The sequence below is a fragment of the Chelmon rostratus genome, chromosome 17 (genome assembly GCF_017976325.1).
Source record: "Chelmon rostratus isolate fCheRos1 chromosome 17, fCheRos1.pri, whole genome shotgun sequence".
Classification (NCBI taxonomy): Eukaryota; Metazoa; Chordata; class Actinopteri; order Chaetodontiformes; family Chaetodontidae; genus Chelmon; species Chelmon rostratus.
In genome coordinates, this window is record NC_055674.1 from 11,472,257 (window position 1) to 11,493,698 (window position 21,442).

Here is a 21,442-nt window from a genome sequence, read left to right on the forward strand (position 1 = left end):
AAGTAGTAGATGTCCTAACCAGCACACATCCCCAGAGTACACCACATATCCAGGACCAGATTCAGGTCGGCCTCTCTGGGCTGCTTGGGAGTTATTCCACTCGATGGCTCAGCTCACACACACTTACACAGCAACAGAACAAATACACATTTATGGATTTGGGTATTGGATGATCTGCTCCATACTTGTCATACTTGTTCTGTGAATCCTGGTTAGTCAATTTAAATGTGCTTGTTCAAGCACTTAATTGCAGCTACTGTGTGATGTTTACCTTGAAGAAAACATTTAGCTTTACGTTTAATGTACATATTCTAGATATCTTGTGCTGTACTTTATACCCACAATTCAGCCTGTTTTGCATCTGTGATTTTGTCCAGAATTACAAACACATCTCTCAAACGTTGTAACAAAGTTTATCCCCACGTTTGACTCACTCAGTTTATGATGTGACCGTGGTTTAACATTTGTAACCTTTTTTGTCTCATATGCAGCTTTATGGTTGTGGGGTCCGTCCACTGCTGCCCTGCTCGCCTACCTCCCAGCCATAAACCTAACCGAGTGGCGTCCTGCCTCTCCCTTCACCCTCCTGTCTAACTTGGTGCCAGCTTCTGCTCCAGTTCCTGCGTCTGTTCCCGTCCTTGCACCAGAGACTCCAGTGGAGCAAACTCCAGCCACCCCGGTCTCACAGGCACCAGTAAGATACAGAGATGAAACTATGAAAGCATTATCAGAAAGCACTGAGTGATTGTGAGTGTGTGTATCTGTTACCTTATTACATGATGTATGTTGTTGCTTTTGCCCTGCACACAGACACTGTATATCTTAGAGGTCAATAATGACATGGTGTATCTGGTGCTAGGCAGGGCTGTCCTTGGAGTCGCCACAAAAGTGTAACTTGTTTTCTCTGTGTTCACGTCTCCATCCTCAGCCGATGCTTCCCCCCACGGCAGTCTCTAGTGTGGACTTAGAACGACTGGAACGCTTAGAGCGCCAACTAGCCCTGCTGTGGGAGCGAGTCCAGCAAGGTGACCAGAAGCAGGATCAGCGTCATGGCGACATCTTGGGTCTCTACAGCACCCTGAGGGAGCAGCTCCACTCTCAGACGGACAGGGAGACGCTGGGACTGTGGGTGTCCTCCCTGCTGGAGCAGAGACTCGGGGTGTTGCGGGGAGAGCTGGAGCAGGAGAGCACACACCGAGCACAGGTGGGGAGATGAAGATAAGTGTTGAGTTACAAGACTGATGTTTTGCTTAAAATGTTAACAAGTATCTGATTTTCTCTTTTTCCGTGCTCCACGCAGAGTGCAGAGCAGCAGAAACGACAACAAGAGAGTCAGGCAACACGGCTTGCTGATTTAGAATTGCTGCTCAACGCTCTGGCGGCCAAAACTAAGGTAGAATCACTGAAAAAAACACCTTGACATGCCTGGAGAATGCATGTGAAAGTGTTGAAAGTTCGCTTATTTATCTTATATTTCTTATAGTTATTTTGATGTTTGGTGTTTTGCAGGCTTATTACACATTTGTGACTTTACTTACTTGTCACTGTACTTAGACATCATGTTGAATTAGCCATAAAACATTAATCATTAAAAAAGCCAGAATTCTAAATAAAATAAAGCTAAGTAGATCAATCATAAAGACAGGCAAGCACAAGACTGTAATCCATAACAAAGTACAAAATCTAAGAGTACAGGTCAAATGGTAAACATTAACAATACTCAACACGTGTTAAATCATGCAAAGCCGGAAGTCTAATTATTAACTGACAAAAAACTGTAGGCAAGAGTTGAAATGCTGGCCCACTTGCCACAGCCGTAGAAAGAATGGTATTAGAAAGACAAAATAATATCCTGATAGGCTCAAACAGGTATGAAGCCAGATCTGGATCCAAGAGTATACAAAGGAGAACAGTGGTGTTGTGTGAAATTGGAAAATCCTATTGTTATTATCTTATCGTTATGTGTTGTAGGAGGTGCAACAGAAGCAGCAGCAGTTTGAGCACGAGAAGCAGGAAAGAGAGAGAGAGGCTGTCACTTCAGCAGCAGACACAGTTCCTGTCAGGTAAAAAAAACAAAACCAAAACAAGAAATTAGTAAACTTTCAAATCCACACATTTACTCATGAGCTCTTAACATTTTGTGAGCAAGTTCTTTAAGAGTTTGGCAGCTCACATGTGTGTCTCTCACTCAGTGTGGGTGTGCAGCAGGAGGACCACGATGCTCTGCTAGTGGAGGTGCAGAGACTTGAGGCGGAGCTGGGCAAAGTCAGACAGGACCTGCAGGGTGTTCTGGGATGCAAGGGCAAGTGTGGGCAGCTGGACACACTGCAAGAAACGGTAAGTGACAAAAATGTTGACTCCGGTTTAGGCTTTACAGTAATATCAACATTTCTGTATTCCTTAGATTTCTGTTTTACTGTTCCAGATATCAGCCCAGGTGTCCTCCCAGGTGTCCTCCCACGTGCGTAAGGAGTTGCAGGCTCTGTTCTTCGGCAGTGGTGGGTCAGGAGAGGAGGAGGGAGCGGTACCAGAATCCCTGATCCACTGGCTGTCCCAGCGCTACGTTAGCACGCCCGACCTGCAGGCCTCACTGGCCTCACTGGAGATGAGCATCCTGAGAAACGTGTCCCTGCAGCTTGAACTTAACCGGGCCCAAACCCTGGGTGAGGCCGAGTCCCAAGCCAAGACCATCGTTCAGACGGTAACCGGGACAGTCCAGCACACTGCTGCCACAGAGGGACTGACAGAAGAGGTAATGAATCAATCGCATAATCTAAACGGAGCTTTGTTAGTTCAAGTGTTTGTCTGCCATGTGTTTGCCGCTCTCAATTAATTCTTGTGTTGTGGTCTCTACCCCAGCAAGTGAAGCTGATTGTCCAAAACGCTTTGAGGCTGTACTCCCAGGATCGAACAGGCCAGGTGGACTACGCCCTGGAGTCTGGAGGTAAGAAGGAAGCCTCACATTGGCATCAGTTCTGTCCATCCTGGGCCTTTCGACAAGTCAGTAGTACCCTGTAGGGATTAGCAAGCTAGCTGCTCCATAACTCAGTACTGCACTCTAATGTACATCTCTTACATAATGAGGGTGCAGGCATTAGCCAGGCTCGAGGACAACAGGGTATTAACAGCAAAAGCTCAGGCTCCATTTTAATGTGTGTTGCTGAGCAGCGTGTTGACCTACATGGTTACTTCACTGGCAGCGTGGGCATTGAGATATTCTGGTAGCCTAGGAGTTAATGACAACATCCCTGGTTTAATTGTCAACCCCCTCTCACTCCCCGTATTTCCTGTCTGTTTCTACTTGCTCCATCAAAACAACCCAAAAAAGGTGGCAGCATCCTCAGTACTCGCTGCTCGGAGACATACGAGACCAAGACGGCCCTCATGAGTTTGTTTGGTCTGCCACTCTGGTACTTCTCCCAGTCTCCACGTGTGGTCATCCAGGTGAGCCTCACTATGAGAGAAATTACAATTATGTGAAGTTAGGTAAAGACTAGGTTTGTCTTAAAATAAAACTGTGGTGTCTATGTGAACATTGAAACGGCTTTTTGAAGCTATAATCATTCCACCTGCTCACACTGCCCATACTTTGATCTCTTCCTAATGCACATCCAGTGGAGGTGAATGGAGGGAAAGGACATATGAAGCAGTCCAAGTGAGACAAATCAAATGAATGTCTTCCAAAGATACAGTCTTTTTAGTTATATACACATGATTTGTCTAACTCACACTGCTGAAGCCTCATAGAAGCTTTAAATGCTTCTTTAATGGCCAGTATGAACAGGAGGAATGATTACAGCAGGCAAAATCTGGTTGAATAGACATATCAACACCTGACAGTTGTTTGAAGGCCAACTTGGAAAATGTTTTTATCTTATTAAGACAGAGTTAAGACCTTAGGGGCTCTCATTCAACCTCTGTTGTCATTTAATGTTTAGTCTGAAATAAAGAAGATGAGCAGGAACAGGGAGTAGCGAGTCCTGGCTGTCATTATAAATCTTATTTTGGCATTTCTCCCCTCCTCAGCCTGATGTGTACCCAGGTAACTGCTGGGCATTCAAAGGCTCTCAGGGCTACCTGGTGATCCGGTTGTCCCTGAGGATCCTGCCTACATCCTTCTGCGTGGAGCACATCCCCAAGGCTCTGTCCCCAACTGGAAACATCACCAGCGCCCCACGCAACTTCACTGTTTTTGTAAGAAACATACAAACATATAGCTGTACAGCTGGACATGTGTTAATCCAACGCAAGCATGAGTGCTGAGTGATGTTTTCACCCATGTGTTTTTTTTGTGCAGGGTCTTGACGATGAGCACCAGGAAGAAGGGAAGCTGCTGGGGCACTACACATACCAGGAGGATGGGGAGTCACTGCAAACCTTTCCTGTTATGGTAACTTAAGACGCACTTCCCAACTTGTCAGAAATAAAGGTGACTTCACTTTGTTTGCCGGCCTCTTCTGAGTATTTGTCCTCTTCTCTGTCAGGAGCAGAATGACAAAACCTTCCAGATCATCGAGGTGCGGGTGCTGTCTAACTGGGGCCATCCGGAATACACCTGCATGTACCGCTTCCGAGTCCACGGAGAACCTCGGCCTCAGTGAAAAACACCACTAACATTAAAGCTCATATATGACATATCACACTATCTGTACATAGCTCTCACCAACTTATTAAAAACGGAGGGGACTCGGCAGTACTTTGTGGACGTTTTTGTATGAAAGACCAGAAGAACGAAAAAGTCGTGGATGGTTAAAGGAATGTGCCCGGGCTGAATCATGAACATGTTTTGTAATATTGAAAGAATCACAGGAAAGTCTGTATGAGGACTGTCAGCGATCGCAGAAGAGGAACAGGACCACGGAAGAAGCTAAAACTCCCAGTCCCCTTTTCGTAAAAGGTCTCTTGCACTGAATCAGGCCACGAGGGTGGCAGGCTCCACTGAGCAGACAAATCCACCCCCCCTTAGCACCTTCCATTTCCACAGGGAGGTGGACTCTTGAAAATGGGGGATTACAGACTCATCTCCACCATTTCCTCTCACACTGCATTTCAGTCTGGTTTAGTTATTTTCTTAACCACCTCTGTTTAACTTTGATTTCCTGTTAGTCTGCCATTTTCAGGATCAAAGCCACTGCACCTTTGCCTGTGACGCCGTCCAGGCACGTCACTCCCTTGTTGCTGTCAAGTCTCTGCAATGACTTTAACTGAGCTGTTTGTGCAGCCTGCAGGACTGGACCACACTCACAGCGGGTGTACACTGGACTTGAAAGGTTCACTACATTCAAAGCTTGGCATCATGCATCCACACAGCCATAACTAAGATTTGTTTACTTTTGGTACTGAACATGCTGCCTATGGACAGGCTCTGAATGCTTTAATGCAAATCATCCTTTAACTTCACAGCAGCACTATATAACCACTGACCTGAGCTCTGTGTGTTCAGAGTACTAGGAGGCTCTTCACTATGTACATTAGACAAAATATGTGTACGGTTAAGGATGGACTCCAGGATACATTCTGGCGTGTGACTCTTCGCAAACCATACTCTTGACCTGTTACATGCATCATGGATTTACATATGAGTGTGTCCTCTCTGAAGCTTTGAGTCCTGTGCCTGGATCTGACATTACCAATCAATGTTGAACGCTAAATAATATAACTACTCCTCTAGACAAGAGTGTGATTTTTTTTTTTTCCCCTTCTGTTTCTAGCAAGAGGGGACTCTGTCTCCCACTTGCTCAGTTCTAAACGTCCTCCTCACATGGGCTCCCTCTATTCTAAAACCCTGAAGGAATGTAATCTGTATATTTCATTGTTGATAGCTGGTCCTTTATAATATCTGCTTTTATCAGTGTTGCTTTATAAAAATATCATCCTGTTATTATCATAACTATTATTGTATTACTACCATTATTTCTACATCGTGTTGTTTTGCTTGTGTTTTTTTCTGTTTTGTTTTGGGGGTTGTTGATGTCAAAGGATGCACTGCAACGACTTGTTAGAGAAATATGTGTGGCACCGGTTTTCACAATTTGTTAAAAAGAAATGGGGGCAGGGGCGTATTCATCAATTTTGGTTGCAAACATGGGGAAGTCTAAAATGTTATGTATAAAATGTTTTGTTCACAATCTTATTTATTAACAAGTCAATTAGTGACTGCAAGATATGAGTTACTGCAATGTATATTTTGTCAAAAGCTGTTCAGTGCATTTTGGAACCATCTTGGGACTTTTTTTTTAAGATAAATGGCTATTTTTGTTCAGTCATGAGATGACTTAACCGCTTTGGAATATATTCCAATAAAGACTTTAATTTTGAAAAACTTCTCTGAACAACATAATCATAATTTAAGACTAAGATTATTTTTATATTATTATTATTTTATTTTTAATATTAATAAACAAAAGTACAAGATAATAGGCAGTATGAAACAAGAATCCCTTGAAACACCATTAATTCAATTTATACTTCTTTAATGATGGTGTTTGGTGCGATAGCCAAAGCCCCAAATCATATTTTATATCATCAGTATTTCATCAGATCTCCAGTAGAAAAGGACTGCGTTAGAAGACTTCACAGCATTTATAGTAAACTATCGGCTGCCCTCTAGCGGTGAATCTGGGCGCTATGGGATTCAAGAGAGGTGCAGCAGCGATTTTTTTCCGACACCAAAAAGAGCTGAGTGGTAATATTTTCTATTTTTAGCATAGATTCAGGGACAAAAACACGACCTTGTTTATTGTGATGTAAAGGAGGCCGCTTCGGTCGCGGCACACATCGACACAACCAGCAGCAGTAGGCCATTACAGGAACACTACTGCGTTTATTTTGCATTAATTGCACGTTTTCACCCCATATTATGATATGTTACACTATGATTATAACAAGCTGTGTAAGTATCCCGCATTGACGCACTAACGTTAGGGCACATCCTAAAGTCGGACTCATACTTTAGGTTGGTCGTCGTGTTGTATTCTAGATACTGTTAAGAACACGTCACAAGACTTTATTTTGATTATCTTCTTGACATTACTTTGTTTTTGAAAATATTTGACCGCTATTTTGTAAAGTTTTATCTTGTGTTATCTCGCGGACCTCATTTGTGTTGACACCGGAAGTCGTCGGCATGACTACTTCCTTGGCAACCAGCGAGTCCCGGCAACCGTAGGAGACAACTGGCAGAATAATGCCAAAGATAATCGGCACCAAAAAATCTCTTTGGGAGCAAGTGTGTGAAGGTAAGATAATAATGTTCGTTTTCATTAAGCTTTTGTGTGTCAAAAAACGGACAAAAAACATTTATTTTTTTGTTTAATGTGTTTTTGGAGAGTTTGAAGCTGAGCGGCCCAGTCCTCCCAGTGCTATGTGCACAGATAGCAGCTCAGTGAGCACCCAGCTCTCCCAGTACGGCCCCAGTACACACTCCCTGGACTTCTATGGACTCACCGCACATGAGGTTAGCTTAACAATCAGCTCATTCATCCCTGCATCTGACAAGTTTAACCTGCATCCTCTGAAATGATCGTGGTTGGTTTCATCAGGTGCTTGTGGATGCTGATCTTCAGAGAGACTTTGACCCTCTTCTTAGCCAGCCTGCTCTTGCTGACTACTCTGTGTTAGGAAAACCTCATCCTGCAAGCCATAAGCGCCTGTCGACAGCTGAAACCACATCGCCTCCACAAGTACCTGAACGTAAGATGAGTGGGCTTTACTCTGCAGGGTGTAACTGTGCTAATATCATCCTGGTCCATATGTATTGTATAAATATATGTTCATGTGTTTGTGTCAGATCCTGTCATACATTTTCTGGAGAGGAAAGTGTTTCCAGTGTTGCTGCCTGGACTGGAGGCTTTGCTGAAAGAAGCCCAGAAACACGGCTGTTTCAAGGTCTGAATTTCTTCTCCTTCTAACTAATAAACAAACTACAAGTGGCTGATACTGTTAAAATGACCACAGATTGATTTAAAACATGAACTCAAATGAGTTTATGTGTTTTGTCGGTCTGTTGAGATAAAAAATGGTCAAATATGCCAAGCCAAACCATATAAACTTCAAGTGATTAAGCACAGTTTTTAGATACTTGTGCTTTCCTTGAGTATTGCCCCTTTCTGCTACTTTATACTTTAAACCATCCACTACACATCAGATAGGAAATATAGCATTTTTTTTTGACATCACCACATTCATTTCACAGCTGTTAGTTCCTTTGCAAATTAAGAGTTTACATATAAATCATGTGATCATCATATAAAATGTGATATATTGCTATACATTACACTCCCCAGTAGTATATTAGTTCATTTAAATTCACTTCACCTCGACCAACTATGGCAGTGAATTTCTTACACATTACTGCATCAGTAATAAAAAATCCAGTAATGTAATCTACAATAAGATCACACTGACAGGCCAAAATGTGCTGCTTTGATGTTTGTTGACTTTTGATACTAAAAGTTCACCTCGTTGACAACACCTCTGTGCTTTTACCCAAGTGTGCTTTTGAATGCAGGGTTTTTACATTTAATAAAATATTTTTTTACACTGCTATATTGTTCATTTTGCTAATGTAGTGTGGACAGTGATGAGTATAAGTGATGCTGAACACTTCTTCTGCTTGAAGCGTGGCACTGATGAATGTCTTTTGTGTTGCAGAGAAAAATAACAGCGTTTAACCCATGTGACTTCCTTACTGAGTGGCTCTACAAGTAAGAGCCCTTCCCAACACACAGAGAGCTCTTTCTTCAGTGCATAATGCTCATCTTACCTCACCTCATCAATTCTATCGAAACAAAAAGTGTGTCGGTGTGTGTTTTTTTTCCTCAGCCACAACCCCTGCAGGCAAGGACAAATTCCAGTGAACTTCCATGCCATCCCCTTTGTAAAGGACTGGCTCAGCATTCAGTGAGTGTCACCTCAGTCTTGAGCTGTCACCTGCCAATTGATTGTTTGTGAAGAAATGAAACTCGTGTTTTTTATTTGAAATTGTTTTATGGCCAGCAGCTTCCTGTCGACTCCCCAGTGTCTAAAGCATAAACCAAGCATTGATTTCAAGGAAAATAACTAGAATTTGAAATATGACAACACATGAACAGTACACTTTCACAGATACATGCTTTGTTCTTTTTTAATGCAGATGACAAACCCTCATGTCTTGTCTCTTGTTGCACTTTTTCTCTATGTCTTTCTCTCTATGGTCAGCCCCAGGCCTCCCCTCCCTCTCTTTCTGCTGCTGAGTGAGGACAAGGCTGCTCTGCTCATCCAGGCTTTCTGGAGGGGATATAAGGTACACCGGACATGAACAAAAGAAAAATGGCTTTCTGTCTTGAATATTAAACACAGGTCTGCAAAGCCTAAAAAAATATTATAAACATGTTCTAAAGTTTGAGAAAATTGAGGAAATTTAAAATTAAAAGCCTTGTAGAAAATACAAAATGTTCCTTAATCATGGATGTATATTACATTAGAATGTTTACAAAGCTATCACTTGACATATTTTCACATAACTTTTTGCCTGGCTGGGCTGCTAGGGCTGGCCAACTCTAATTGCCACCTCTTTTCAGACCGATTTAAGAAGTTACAATGTGGAAAAATGGGATTTTGAAGTTGGAAGCGTGAAGGAACCCTGCAATTACCCCACACACCACAGTGAGCCTTTCTGCCGTTGTGTGTGGGTCTGTTCAAATACATCAGGCGCCCTCCTGCGTGTGCATTGGCCCACAGTACGATCTTGTTGTATAATCCTATCCCGCTGAAAAGCCCCTCTTCCACAGGGACAGCAATTTCATTCAGCAGCTTGATTATGTCATCAGTGATGATGCCGGGATTTAATTCCTTCCTGTGTGGGCGTTGTGGTCTGAAGTGCTCTGTACTGTGATATAAATAGACATAAACAGACACTACCAGAGGCAAACAGCAGCGAATTCTCCGCACTCGCACACAAATGAAGCCAGTCTTGTGCGGTAAGCAGGGGTCATGATTTTGTTTGTCTCACAAGAAGCTCTTATTTTCTCCTGTCTTATCCTTCCTGCTTGGAAGAAGATTCAGATTCAATCTTGCTACACAAATCATTGAAAGCAAAAGATGCCATCTGTGCTGTCATGCACAATTTGTCTGTTGAATGATAAAAAATGTTTTTGCATGTAGTTGAATTTGTGGGTGTGCGCATGAAAAGATGTGATGAATGTGTGTGTGCGTGCATCCATGTTTGGCCTGCTTGTTCACCAGCAGGGGGCAACGCTTCCTCTTTCTGTAACAACAAAAAATCTAATTGGCCTTTGCTCACATGGGGTGGCAGCAGTGAGCCAGCTGCCTGTCACTCCTCACTGTGTTTACCCTGAACTGAGAGAGGTTCAGCGGGGCCACTGATAGCACTGCAGCCCAGCACCCCAAGGGATTTAGAGGAAGAGAGACACAGCCAGAAAGAGACGGAGAGTCAGTAGTGAGAGAATGGGAGGATATATCCGGGAGGATGAAGCTCAGGCTACGTCAGGAACATTTTCAGATGGATGACGAAAGGGCGGAAAGAGGCAAGATGATGTTGCAGAGTGGCCTCGGATTAGGAAGGGGGTGAGATGGAGAGAAATTCAGCCTTGGCAGCACTCTGTAGCTGGTAAGAATAGGGAGAAAGATGGAGGTTGGAGCCTCTGAGAAGCACAGGGAGGCTGTGAAAGCAGAACAATCAGAGCCCGAAGTTGGCCTCTTAGGAACATGACTTATTCAAGATACACGGGGTGGAGATATTTTGGGTGTAGGCACTGTGGCAAAGTCCTGACAGGCATTGTAGTGTGTCACGACTGCTGTTACCTTGGCTCGAGAAAAACAGCAGTTAACAGCTCAGTGGGCAGCAGAGCAGAGACGAGGACATCAGCACAAACTGCGAAGCACTGATGCACTGTAAAACCTTGTGTCTGCCTGCTTAAGAACGAGTTTGCACTAATTGTCTCTCATTCTAAATTTCTTCTGCCAAAAATCCTATTTCTAGATATCATGGCTTATAGGTATAATATCAGGGTGTACAATAACAAACTTATTTTTCACAATAAACTGCCCCACTGTGAGATTTTTGAATACTTGAGAATATTCTTGAGCGTTTGTACTGTAAGAGTATAATAGGATTATGGGATTTTGCTATAGAAAAACACACAAACAAAAATTGGCTCGATGAATGAGTTTCCTGTGTGGTTTTTGAATTCTTCACAAAAAATGATAGATATTGAAAAAATGCTTTGATAATTACCCCCATCTAAATTTGATCCACTTCCTTTGTCAGTATACCCTGTTCTCCTCAACCCTGTCCACACCCCCTCTTCCCCCCTCACTCTTACACCCTCTGCTGTTATATAACCTGCCTGACGCAGCGCTGACTGCAGAGGGTGTGTGTGTGTGTTTGTGTGAGTGTGTGTGTTTGTAAGAAAGACAGACAGACAGACTGAGATCCAGGGCAGGAAGCCAGGAAGGAGGGTATTTTTGTAGATTGGATTTTTACTCTCCATTATTAATATGTTCCATCAAAACATATTGGGGACTGAAGAAGAGCAGCGGTGGAGGTAGTACACGCAGAGGCGCACACGCTCACATCTGTGACCCAGCAGGCGATTGTGTCTTGTTTCACTCACATACAACTATAAAGAGCTGATGGCTCTAAACATATTACATAATCTTCTTTAGACTGTGTGCCTTAGCCCTAACTCTAATCCATTCATCCATGCCTGCTGCTGTAATTCACACATATGTACAGAGCATGCACACACACACACACACACACACACACACACACACAAACACATACTCCACTGATCACTAAGACTTCTCAGGCTCTCTCAGGTCTAGTCAGCTGAGTCGGAGTAATGTGGCTGCTGTGTAATAAATAGGCATTACAATTAGGCTGTCAGTATTAGGGGTTCGTGGTCAACACAGAAGAAGGCTTTTATCATAGTCATTTCCTCTGCGCACTATTTGCAGATTTATTAAGCGTGCATACAGTGAGGTTGGCCTTTTCCTGACCATAGCACAGCTCTGTGCTGTGCAGCATAGCCATGTCTAACCTAATCCGCCACACTCAGTTCTGTCCAGGTGAGGCAAGTCTTTATGCTAAGCTAAGCTAACTGGGTGCTTTCTTTACATTCATTTTTACTGCACTGGATGTGTTTGCAAAAAAAACTATTTTTTATTATCATTTGGTAAGTAATTTAAAAATAAAAATGTCACAGTCCCTACATGTCTGAGGAAAGTCGCCTTGGAGTAGCAGCTATTGTCTAAAAGTGGGACAGTGTGAGGACTGAGTGTATTCTTCTGACATGATCTAATAGAGCTGTTTGAAAGAATCACACACACACTCATACACGGAGAGCTATATAGCTAAGAGCAGAACTAGGTCTGCTATTCCAGCTGAATGATCATAGGGCAGCGATAGATGAATGGATTGAATTGAGGTCCAGCGTTGAGTCAGTGACGGGCCACGTGCATTGACACTCATGCAGAAAATATGTCACCCGGGACATCCAGTAGCCGGTGGCCCTGACTCGTCCTCACTTCCCCCCTCCTGGCCTGTAGGAGCACGCTGTCCCAGAATGAGATGAACTGGTCATAGCATGAAAGGCTTCCTCAGGTAATCCTGTGACATCCACTATAATCTGTAATATAGATCATATTTTAGATCTAATTTACATGTCAGTGTTCTTACAAAGGACAGTGCAACCACTAAAAAGGCATGAATCAGATCACAGCTGGTTAAGCCTCGATGGAAGCACTGGTCAACAAAAAGATGATGGATCGGTGGGTGGATGGAGTGTGACGCGTAGATAGAGCAGGCTGTGGTGGCTGTGTCTTTATGCGGCCTGTCAGTGAGGCTGGTGATGTGAGCGCAGCCAGTTCCTCCAAACAGAAGGCATTGTGCTGCCGCAGAGTGTGAGAATGGGAGAGGAGCTCAGTCTCACAGGCAGCTTTGCACAAAAAGGAAGGCAGCTTGAAAGGCTGTGCAGTGGGATTGAAGTGTGTGTGAGAAAGAGGGCATAGTGTGCACAGTTTGTGTCAGTGTGTGGTTGTGCGCATTTTTGTGGGTGAGCTTAGTGGGTTCTGCCTGTGCTGCTGCTGGTGTCGGCTTTGAGAGAAGGAAGAGGATGGAGTTTGATGCTTTTGTGTGATTTTCAGTATGTGTGTGTTCTCTTCTGGCTTTGCTTTTGCATGTCAAATAATGCGTGTGAATGCATGCAGCCTTGAAATGTCTTACTAATTTTTCTAATTACTCTAATGCCAGCCGTCATGCATACGCACAGCATGTGAGGACTGACTCACGTGCACACTGAACCAGACTCTGTCATGTGTGACACGTACGATTATAGCACAGATATTGTCAAAGGTTCATTAATGATTCAAATGAGGAAAAATCAATAAAGAAAAACATAATTTGCTGTTGTAAATCAAGTTCAAAGGTATACGCGATCACACACAGCATACAGAGGTACGCTTACACACAGAGTCCTAGATGCACACAGTCAAAACAGTTCCACAGCCCTGCTAATCAGCTGTGCTGATGCACACAGACAGGCTTCAAAACGCTCAGGCACACACTCAACTCAGCTCTTTGTCTCCTGCTATCACACATAAACTGTCAGCATCCTGCGTGTTTATTCAAAAAGCCGGCTTTCCAAGAACTCAGACTTTGATTTTGTCTTTGTGTATGACACATATAAGCATTGCCGCAGGGGTCTGATGGCCGTCAAATATTAAATCGTCATTTAGCAGTCGCTGGCAGCAGCAGCAGAGCTGGAGTTATAAGGACTGCACACCAGTGGAAAGTGACAAAGACATGGCCACAAATAGGCAAATAGACACACACAAGCAATGGTGAGCAAACACAAGACTCCAACCCACCCACCCCTCCTGACCCTCACCCCTCATTTCCATTTCTATGGTTTGCTCCCATCAGCAGAGGGACTGCTGCGCCACTGTGACACCCAGTAAATTAACTATTGGAGCCCGCTAGTCTTACCCATTCCTCAACCCATAGCTGGGCTTATATAACAGGCCCACTTTCATACCCACTGCTAACAGCAACACTGTTGTTGCCATTCAAGCAGACATTCGGGAGAAAGTTGGGGTCAAATGGAGAGGGAGGAGGAAGAGGAAAATGAGATTGGAGAGAGGAGAGGTGCGAGACAATACAGACAAGAGAGGAGAGAGATGGATGGAGAGGGATGAAACATCGATGTGCTGGAGAATGAGGAGAGAATATGGTTTTGGTATGAGAGATAGTGTTTGAGGTTGAGTGTGCGGAGAGGGAGAGGTACACCTGGGTACTGAAGAAAGAGAGAGAAGATGAGAAGAAAGAAAGGAGAAGGAGTTAGTGGGAGAGCGGTGGGAGGAGGAGATAAAGAAGGGAAAGAGAGAGTGAGCTCTTCAGGGACATTTTCTGTTAATCTTAAACAGCAAGCCTGTTTAGTAACCTCTCAGGAAATCCAGCAGCCCACACACGAACACATAACAACTACAGGGGTTTCCTACAAGAACAAAAGCATAGCTCATGCTAACTGCAGCCTGGACAGAGAGGAGAATAGGAGACGGCTCATTCACATTCATCTGCAGCAGAATTTGACCCATTTACCCACCTATGTGGACACAGATACACAACACGCTCGCTCATACATCTTAACACGCTTCATTACTCTCAGCACTGATGGTTTTCCTCTGCACAATACTGCTCAATACAGTTGTGTGCAAAACTTTTCCATAACACACACTGAGACACACAGGCTTTAATATATGTTCAAAACTATGTACTTAAGTGTAGCATCAAAGTTAAAGCTGCTGTTGATAACTTACTACATGTTCAAGTATGATAATAAAGCTTATTTATCTAGCACTAAAACTAAGTTACAAGGTGCTTTGCATGAGAAAATCAAGATTAAAACATTTCAGCAATATAACTACACAAAGTCAGGGAAATCAAAATATAGAGAATCATATACAGCAAAATAAGCTAAAAAGAGTGAAATAAACAAATAAAAATCTAAATAATTGTCAATTTTCTATGTAATATGAACACAAATATATTCATTAAAGAAGTGATGATGTGAGACCATTGTCAGCTGGACAGGTGTGACCTGGCTGAGTGTGAAGTATGGAGGTTGTGGTGTCTTCAACCACAATAAATGAGCCATTTTCACAATTTCACTACCAAACAATTCAATGAATGAGAGCTTAAAAAACATATTTGACACTCTAAATGGGCCTTTTTTGACAACACTGGCAGCTTACTTGTACTGGCTAGCTTGCAACTTAATTATGTTACTGATGATGTTCGCTAATGTGAATTTGTGCATGTGCTGCCTTCACACGTGTGCGTGTGTGTGTTATAGATCAGGGCACGCCCAGATGTGCAGGAGCTGCGCCAGTGGCAGAGAGAACTGAGAGAGAACTGTGACATTGCCAAAACTGTCAAGCACTTCTGGGCCCAACAAGAGAGCCGAGGTGAGAGCACAGATGCGCGCACACACACACACACACACACACACACACACACTTATACACACGCACTCTCATAGTATCACTGAATGCCAGGCAAGGCTCACTGGCAACACAATACCATTGATCTTTGAATTTATCTCCTGTGGCTGACAGCAGCTGCTGATACGCAGGCAGGATGCCCACAACAATGCATAGATTGCAACACATACAGTACTATACACACCAATATGCACCCACACATATATCAACTGGTGCACTGTCTCGGGCACACACGATTACACACATACAACCCGCAGCGATACAGTATTCATCCCAACAAGGCTTTGAAGTTAAAGCAGAGAGATGAGAATTCAGAGAGCAGTGACACAGAGAGAGAATGAGGGCAGAGATAGAGAAAGAGAAAGAGACAGGGGCAGTGAGTAAGGAGAAGGAGAGAGTAGATTGCAAGTGAAGGAGAGAAAGAAAATGTCCGCAGGGCTCAGTGTGTGTTTGTGTGACAGAGAGATAGGGCAGGGGATGTGGAATGGGAATACATGAAGAAAGAGAAGAGATACGCAGCGAAGACAGAGAGAAAAAGAAATTGATAAACTCTGTCTAGACCTTTGAGTGAGTGAGTGAGTGAGTGAGTGAGTGTGTGTGTGTGTGTGTGTGTGTGTGTGTGTGTGTGTACATGCTTTCCTGCACGTGTGTGGATGTGTATTACTGCTGTTGTGGGGGCATAAGTTTACACAGTCACATTGTGGGCACTCGTCTTCCTTATGGGAACAAATGCAAGCAAGTCCCCATAATGTAATTAATGGGTTACGGTTAGGGTAAAGTTAGGGTTAGGCAAGCAATGGTTACATGTTTGAGTGTGTGTGTGAGTACAGAGTGCACATATGAAGGACAGAGCAGAGCAGCTGAGAATGCAGACCCGTGTCCAGTGTGACTGACTGGCATTAGAGCTCGATGAGAGTGAAGACATTTTGCCCTTGAACACACGTGCGCACACACACACACACACACTCAATGGCACACTGTAGAAGTGATTCCCAGCCAGTATACAGTTATCAGAGGGGACATGAAAAGACTGAGGAAGTTCAGTAATTTGAAAAAATGTAAAATTTGATTTGCTTTGGTGCTGATTTTAGCTCAAATGTTAACGAGTCAGTCCACCACTGCGGTTCAGACTGAACTATTGAATCAATGACAATGAAATCCTGTGCAGATATCCATTGTGCTGAGAGGATGAAGCCTCATGACTTTGGTGATCTCTTAATTTTAATTTAGCGCTACCATCAGGTGAAATTTTCCAATTTCTACTGTGATTTATGACAAAATACCGGCGAAACTAGTGAAATTACCATCAGCTTCAGTTATATTTTGTGCCCTGCGCTATTTAGCAATTGTTAGCATGCTAACATGCTAAACTAAAATGATAAACATGGTAGATTATACTGTGCCTGCTAAACATCAGCATATTAGCAGTGTCATTGTGCCCATGTTATGTAGCATGTGATGTTAGCATTTAGCTTTCATGTTCAAGTTCCATCTATCCAAAAGTTGTGGTTATAGTCACCTTAAATGAATGTGCACATACATAATGACACAAACACACACACACACACACACACTCCAGCTTGCACATTACAGCTGGGTGTCGTTGCATCTCTGTTTTTGTGGCTTGCAAACAATGACACCATCGTAAACACAGGTTTCTTCCACACTGACACATTCCACACAACAAAGGCGCCCACTGCAGCCGTGGCGGGCTGACGAACATTCTTCCACAGCCACACTGTGCTGCTGCTAGTAACTGCTGCTGCTGCTACTGCTACGCCACCACTACTGCTGACATGTCATTCTAGCGCGGGGGGGTTGGTGGGTTGTTGGCTGGGGATGTGTGTGTGAGTGTACAAGAAAGTCTGCCCAGACTGTCCTGAATGGAGGCCATCTTCTGACCTGAAATGGATGAGACTGGGAGAGAAGCAGAAATGTGTGAGCTGGAGGCAGGCAGGGGGGCAGGCAGGGAGGGGAAGAGGCTGATGCTGAAGTTGCACTTTCTTTCCTGCTTCTGCTTGTTGTTGTTTTGGTTCTAATGAAGCAAGCTCTGCCCTCCAGCACTGAAGGATAAATGACCCATGTTTAGGGCTGTGGTCCAGAGGGGGTGAGCTAGAGAGAGAAATTATTTAGGGAAGCCCCCCTCCCTACTGTATACACGCTCTTTAAGTCAATCCAACAGCTGCACTCGTCTCATTTGACCCGAGGGGACCAGCATGCGATACCTCTTCTGCCATTTCATGTTTCACAGTCTGAAATGAGAATTAGTCAGAGATGGAGAGAAAAAACAAAAGGGGGAAGAGCAAAGTGATCCAGAGAGCAGACACAGGATGATTCGTCCGGGTCAGTAGGTCACGGCTCATTGGACAGGTGCAGCCCTCAACAGCTCATGAATCACCACAAGGCTGTCCTTGACATGCTGGATGTTTACCATGAGCCCAATCGCTGTTAAAACAGAGCAGTTAGCTAGCCTGGGAAACATTTTTCCTCCTGTAGGTAATGAGTGCAATAAGTCAGAATACTTTTCATCAAAATACCAGTTCAAGTTGTTGTCAATAGTGTAGTTATAGAAATGTGCCACTTACAGTCTGGCATACAGTAAGCTGCATTTTCCTTATCATTTATTATGAAGACCCTCCATACCGTGTTTATAATTGTCACATTATGAAAAGTATCAACCATGGTGTTTGAAACAGAAATTGATTTTTAGATGGAAAAAAGTACTAAGGAGTGGCCTGTGTGCACATTTTGATGCTCTTGATGCGCCTCAAAGAGTAAAGAAAACTGTTAGAGTGATGTTTAAAACCACATTTACAGTTGTTAGTGTGTAAATAAAGCCGTCACTGACAATCCCTCCGTGGCTCCTGTTGTGGTATAAATGTCCAAATGTAGCAGTCTATTCATCACAGCTTCACTTCCATAATGTCAAAGCCGTTGCGTTTTACTGGCAGTTAACAAAAGGCCACCACAATAGCCTTGCAGCTGTCACAGAGGGAAAGTGTCAGTAACTGGCTGAATCATGGTTTTGTTAAACAGGTTCACAGGCCTCATTAAAATATTGTTTCCTATCAACTATAATTGGGAATAGCACAACTCCACTAATATTTTATTTTTGATAAACTAGCTGAGCAATCATTTTAGGCAGCAGAGTAATGTAACTTACCAAAAACAGGACGCTCACAGTATAATTAGATACGTCCTTGTTTTGCAGATAAAAAGATGGCTTGCATCTTTTTTTTTTTTCTGAAACGCTTCACTGATATTTCTCATTGCAACAGAAAGTAGTGGAAAATAAAGTCTGTAAAACCTGACAGCAAAGAGCCTTGTGGGCAAGTTTCTGGTACAACATTTAAGGATCTGTCTGACAATTCTGTGAGCTTTTAATCTTTTAACAGAAGACTTTTTTTCTGTTTTTTTGAGGGCGCCAAACTGTTGTTTGTGCAGAGTGCAGCAGAATGGCGTGGGTCTCCAAAAATAAGGCTTATTGTTGAGCTCTGCCGTGCACATTTCTAAATGATGAACATTTATCACGGTCTGCTAAAAGCAGAGGTGAACCTGTTCGTATTAAAGATGCAGCTCTTGTTTGTCTCCAGTGGGCTCTGCCATGACAGATCTTCCAGAGAGCCCCCAGCCCGGCAACTCAGATGTATCCATCCAGGTGGTTTCCCCCACCCCCCAGAGCACCGTGGTCCACACCCCTACCGCCCAGATGACCCCTGGCGACGGTGAGTGGCTGACCCCCGGCCTGCCCAGCGAGGAAAAAATGGCCTCCACATCACCACTGACTGATTTCCTGGTTGTATCCGAGCCTGGTGGCAACTCCCTGAGTGCATTGTCTCCATCTTTACTAGGAACTCAAAACCTGAGCTACACCGGTGGTACTATTAACTGAAATCATTAGCTCTGTGTACAAGGGTTCTCTGGTGTTTAAAGCCTATTAAACTCTGTTAGGTTGATGTCAGACTGACCAAAGTGATCAGTCAAACAGGCCATTAAAAACGCCTGTAACCAATTGGATATGGCCAGGCGGGGATTTATGATCTGAGATCCATGCCTAATTAGTTGATTGCTTTCATTGCCTTTTTGATGGATTACCTCCCGACATGAGTCTCACCCAACAAATGAACAGCATATAGCATGCCTCACATATTATACTACCTCTCATAGCAGACTCAATATTTCCTCTCAGCACTTCAGGCTGCTCACTGGAAAATAACCCAATCGTGTTTCCCCGCCTTGTCATTTCCTTTTCCCTTAGCAATACCTATCACTACACAAAAGAGGTCATAGCATTTCCATTCAAGCCAGGAACTGAGGCCAGAGTGAAAGGTGACTCGACATGCAGAGCAGCACTTTCTGTCCTGTTTATCAGAGGAGGAAATTACCCTGTCAGGAAAACAGAGGATGAAGAAAAGAGAGTTCAAAAACATCGCTGAGATCACTGGTGGGTGATTGACATCTATCTGACAGAGCAGCATACAGAAATATCCAATATTCACCTTTTTACAAATGATATTAACATATTGTTTTGTGTCTCCTGACACTATGTGGATTGAATTCTAGCTCCAGCAAGGCAAGTTCAATATTAAACCCTAGTATTTTTAACACTAATATGTGTAAGATAGAAGTTGTGTGATGGTTGGTGGCTCGGCCAAATATACACCCACTCACCAAGATATAAAACACCAACATCACAATAAATATACACTCTCGCTATAATCAGAATCAACACTGTATGATTTGTATGATAATTATTTATATTACTGATATGTTATGTTCATACTGTACTTAAGAGTTAGAATATTTGTATATTTCTCATGTGGTTTTGGTCTTTTTAAAATGTATCTAAAGCTTAGGCATTTCGCATTCACCCTGCCGACTCCAGCACCTTCAGTTGTCTTTTTATGCACGTGGTAGCAATCAAACATCAACGTGAATATGTCAGCCGTGGAAAGTTGCCCTGCTGCACGACTGACTCCGTTATCAGTTATTGGCTCTCCTCCATTCCAACTTTAAAGATGGGTTTTAACTGTCTTCTCCTGACTGAATGGCAATTAAACTGAGAGAATAAAGTGCTGTCCTGGCACATTTCCACCACTCCTTGAACCCTGCATACCTGAGAGGATACTCCTGGTTTCCCCTCCAGTGTGTCGGCAGAGCAGCGAGGCGGAGGTCCTGTGATGGACGGCTATCCTGACCATCTCAGTCACTGATGCGACTCGCGCTGAAGCATGAGGCGGGTCAGGTATCTCCCTTTGCAGGTATGTGGATGCCTGGGAGACAGCTGCCACCGGGCGAAGTGATAAAACAGCCCATTTCATTCTGGGGACATCTGATAGTGGAGCCAGCTCCGCGGCGTCTGGCAGCTCTGGGCCCAGATGAAACTGGATCACACAGCAGCAGGAGGGTGTGGGCACCAGGCTGTCAGAGCGAAGCCAGGAAACAACTGGTTCTGGGCTACGATTCTAGGCTGAAGGTGGAAGCGCAGAATACAACGGATTAGATGCAGAAATCCTGAGTTTAAAGTGTGTGTGGTCATGTGTGAGTGAGGAATACAGTGATTATAAGTTATATTAACACCATGTTCTTAGATTTAAACAGTATGACAAACATTGTTTGAATCCATAAGACGCATTAGAAGTGTTAGAAGCCTAAATCAATGGCAGTTTACTCTATATTTAGAGTGCAAAAAGTATATGAGCTCCTAACTTGGAAGAAACTCCACCTATGGGCTTTTCTTGCTCTTTATACTACGTCACCTGACTCCCTATTTTGCTCCTGTCGTAATTTCTACGGCCATTAGAGGTTGCTGCCTACAACAGGCCAAGATATGCATTATAATATCCTGACAGACAGCGTATGACACATTTTTTCTGGGGAAAAAAAAACACCACATCCGATTAAAAGTTAACTACAAACATGACACTTTTATTGAACT

General features: G+C 43.5%; 2 protein-coding genes across 6 annotated transcripts in view; both read left to right on the plus strand.

Annotated features, from left to right (window-relative positions):
* The window catches only part of sun1 (Sad1 and UNC84 domain containing 1), a 29,722-nt gene extending 23,408 nt beyond the window's left edge, over window positions 1-6,314 (plus strand). For all 5 annotated transcript variants that reach the window (XM_041956784.1, XM_041956781.1, XM_041956782.1 and 2 more), the window contains 11 exons: window positions 492-694; window positions 929-1,204; window positions 1,301-1,393; window positions 1,972-2,063; window positions 2,193-2,337; window positions 2,426-2,752; window positions 2,860-2,944; window positions 3,329-3,444; window positions 4,027-4,194; window positions 4,298-4,390; window positions 4,485-6,314. In XM_041956784.1, the coding sequence (XP_041812718.1) occupies window positions 492-694; window positions 929-1,204; window positions 1,301-1,393; window positions 1,972-2,063; window positions 2,193-2,337; window positions 2,426-2,752; window positions 2,860-2,944; window positions 3,329-3,444; window positions 4,027-4,194; window positions 4,298-4,390; window positions 4,485-4,601 (1,715 nt within the window). In that variant the 3' untranslated portion in view covers window positions 4,602-6,314. The remainder of the gene's footprint in view (window positions 1-491; window positions 695-928; window positions 1,205-1,300; window positions 1,394-1,971; window positions 2,064-2,192; window positions 2,338-2,425; window positions 2,753-2,859; window positions 2,945-3,328; window positions 3,445-4,026; window positions 4,195-4,297; window positions 4,391-4,484) is intronic.
* An 872-nt stretch (window positions 6,315-7,186) lies between these two features.
* On the plus strand, window positions 7,187-19,819 carry iqck (IQ motif containing K). The gene is made up of 11 exons (XM_041956452.1): window positions 7,187-7,238; window positions 7,329-7,456; window positions 7,542-7,692; window positions 7,790-7,887; window positions 8,653-8,705; window positions 8,824-8,901; window positions 9,199-9,283; window positions 15,357-15,468; window positions 19,098-19,229; window positions 19,634-19,650; window positions 19,781-19,819. Exons 1-11 carry the CDS (start codon window positions 7,187-7,189, stop codon window positions 19,817-19,819), a joined length of 945 nt encoding a protein of 314 aa, XP_041812386.1.
* The last annotated feature ends 1,623 nt before the right edge of the window (window positions 19,820-21,442 follow it).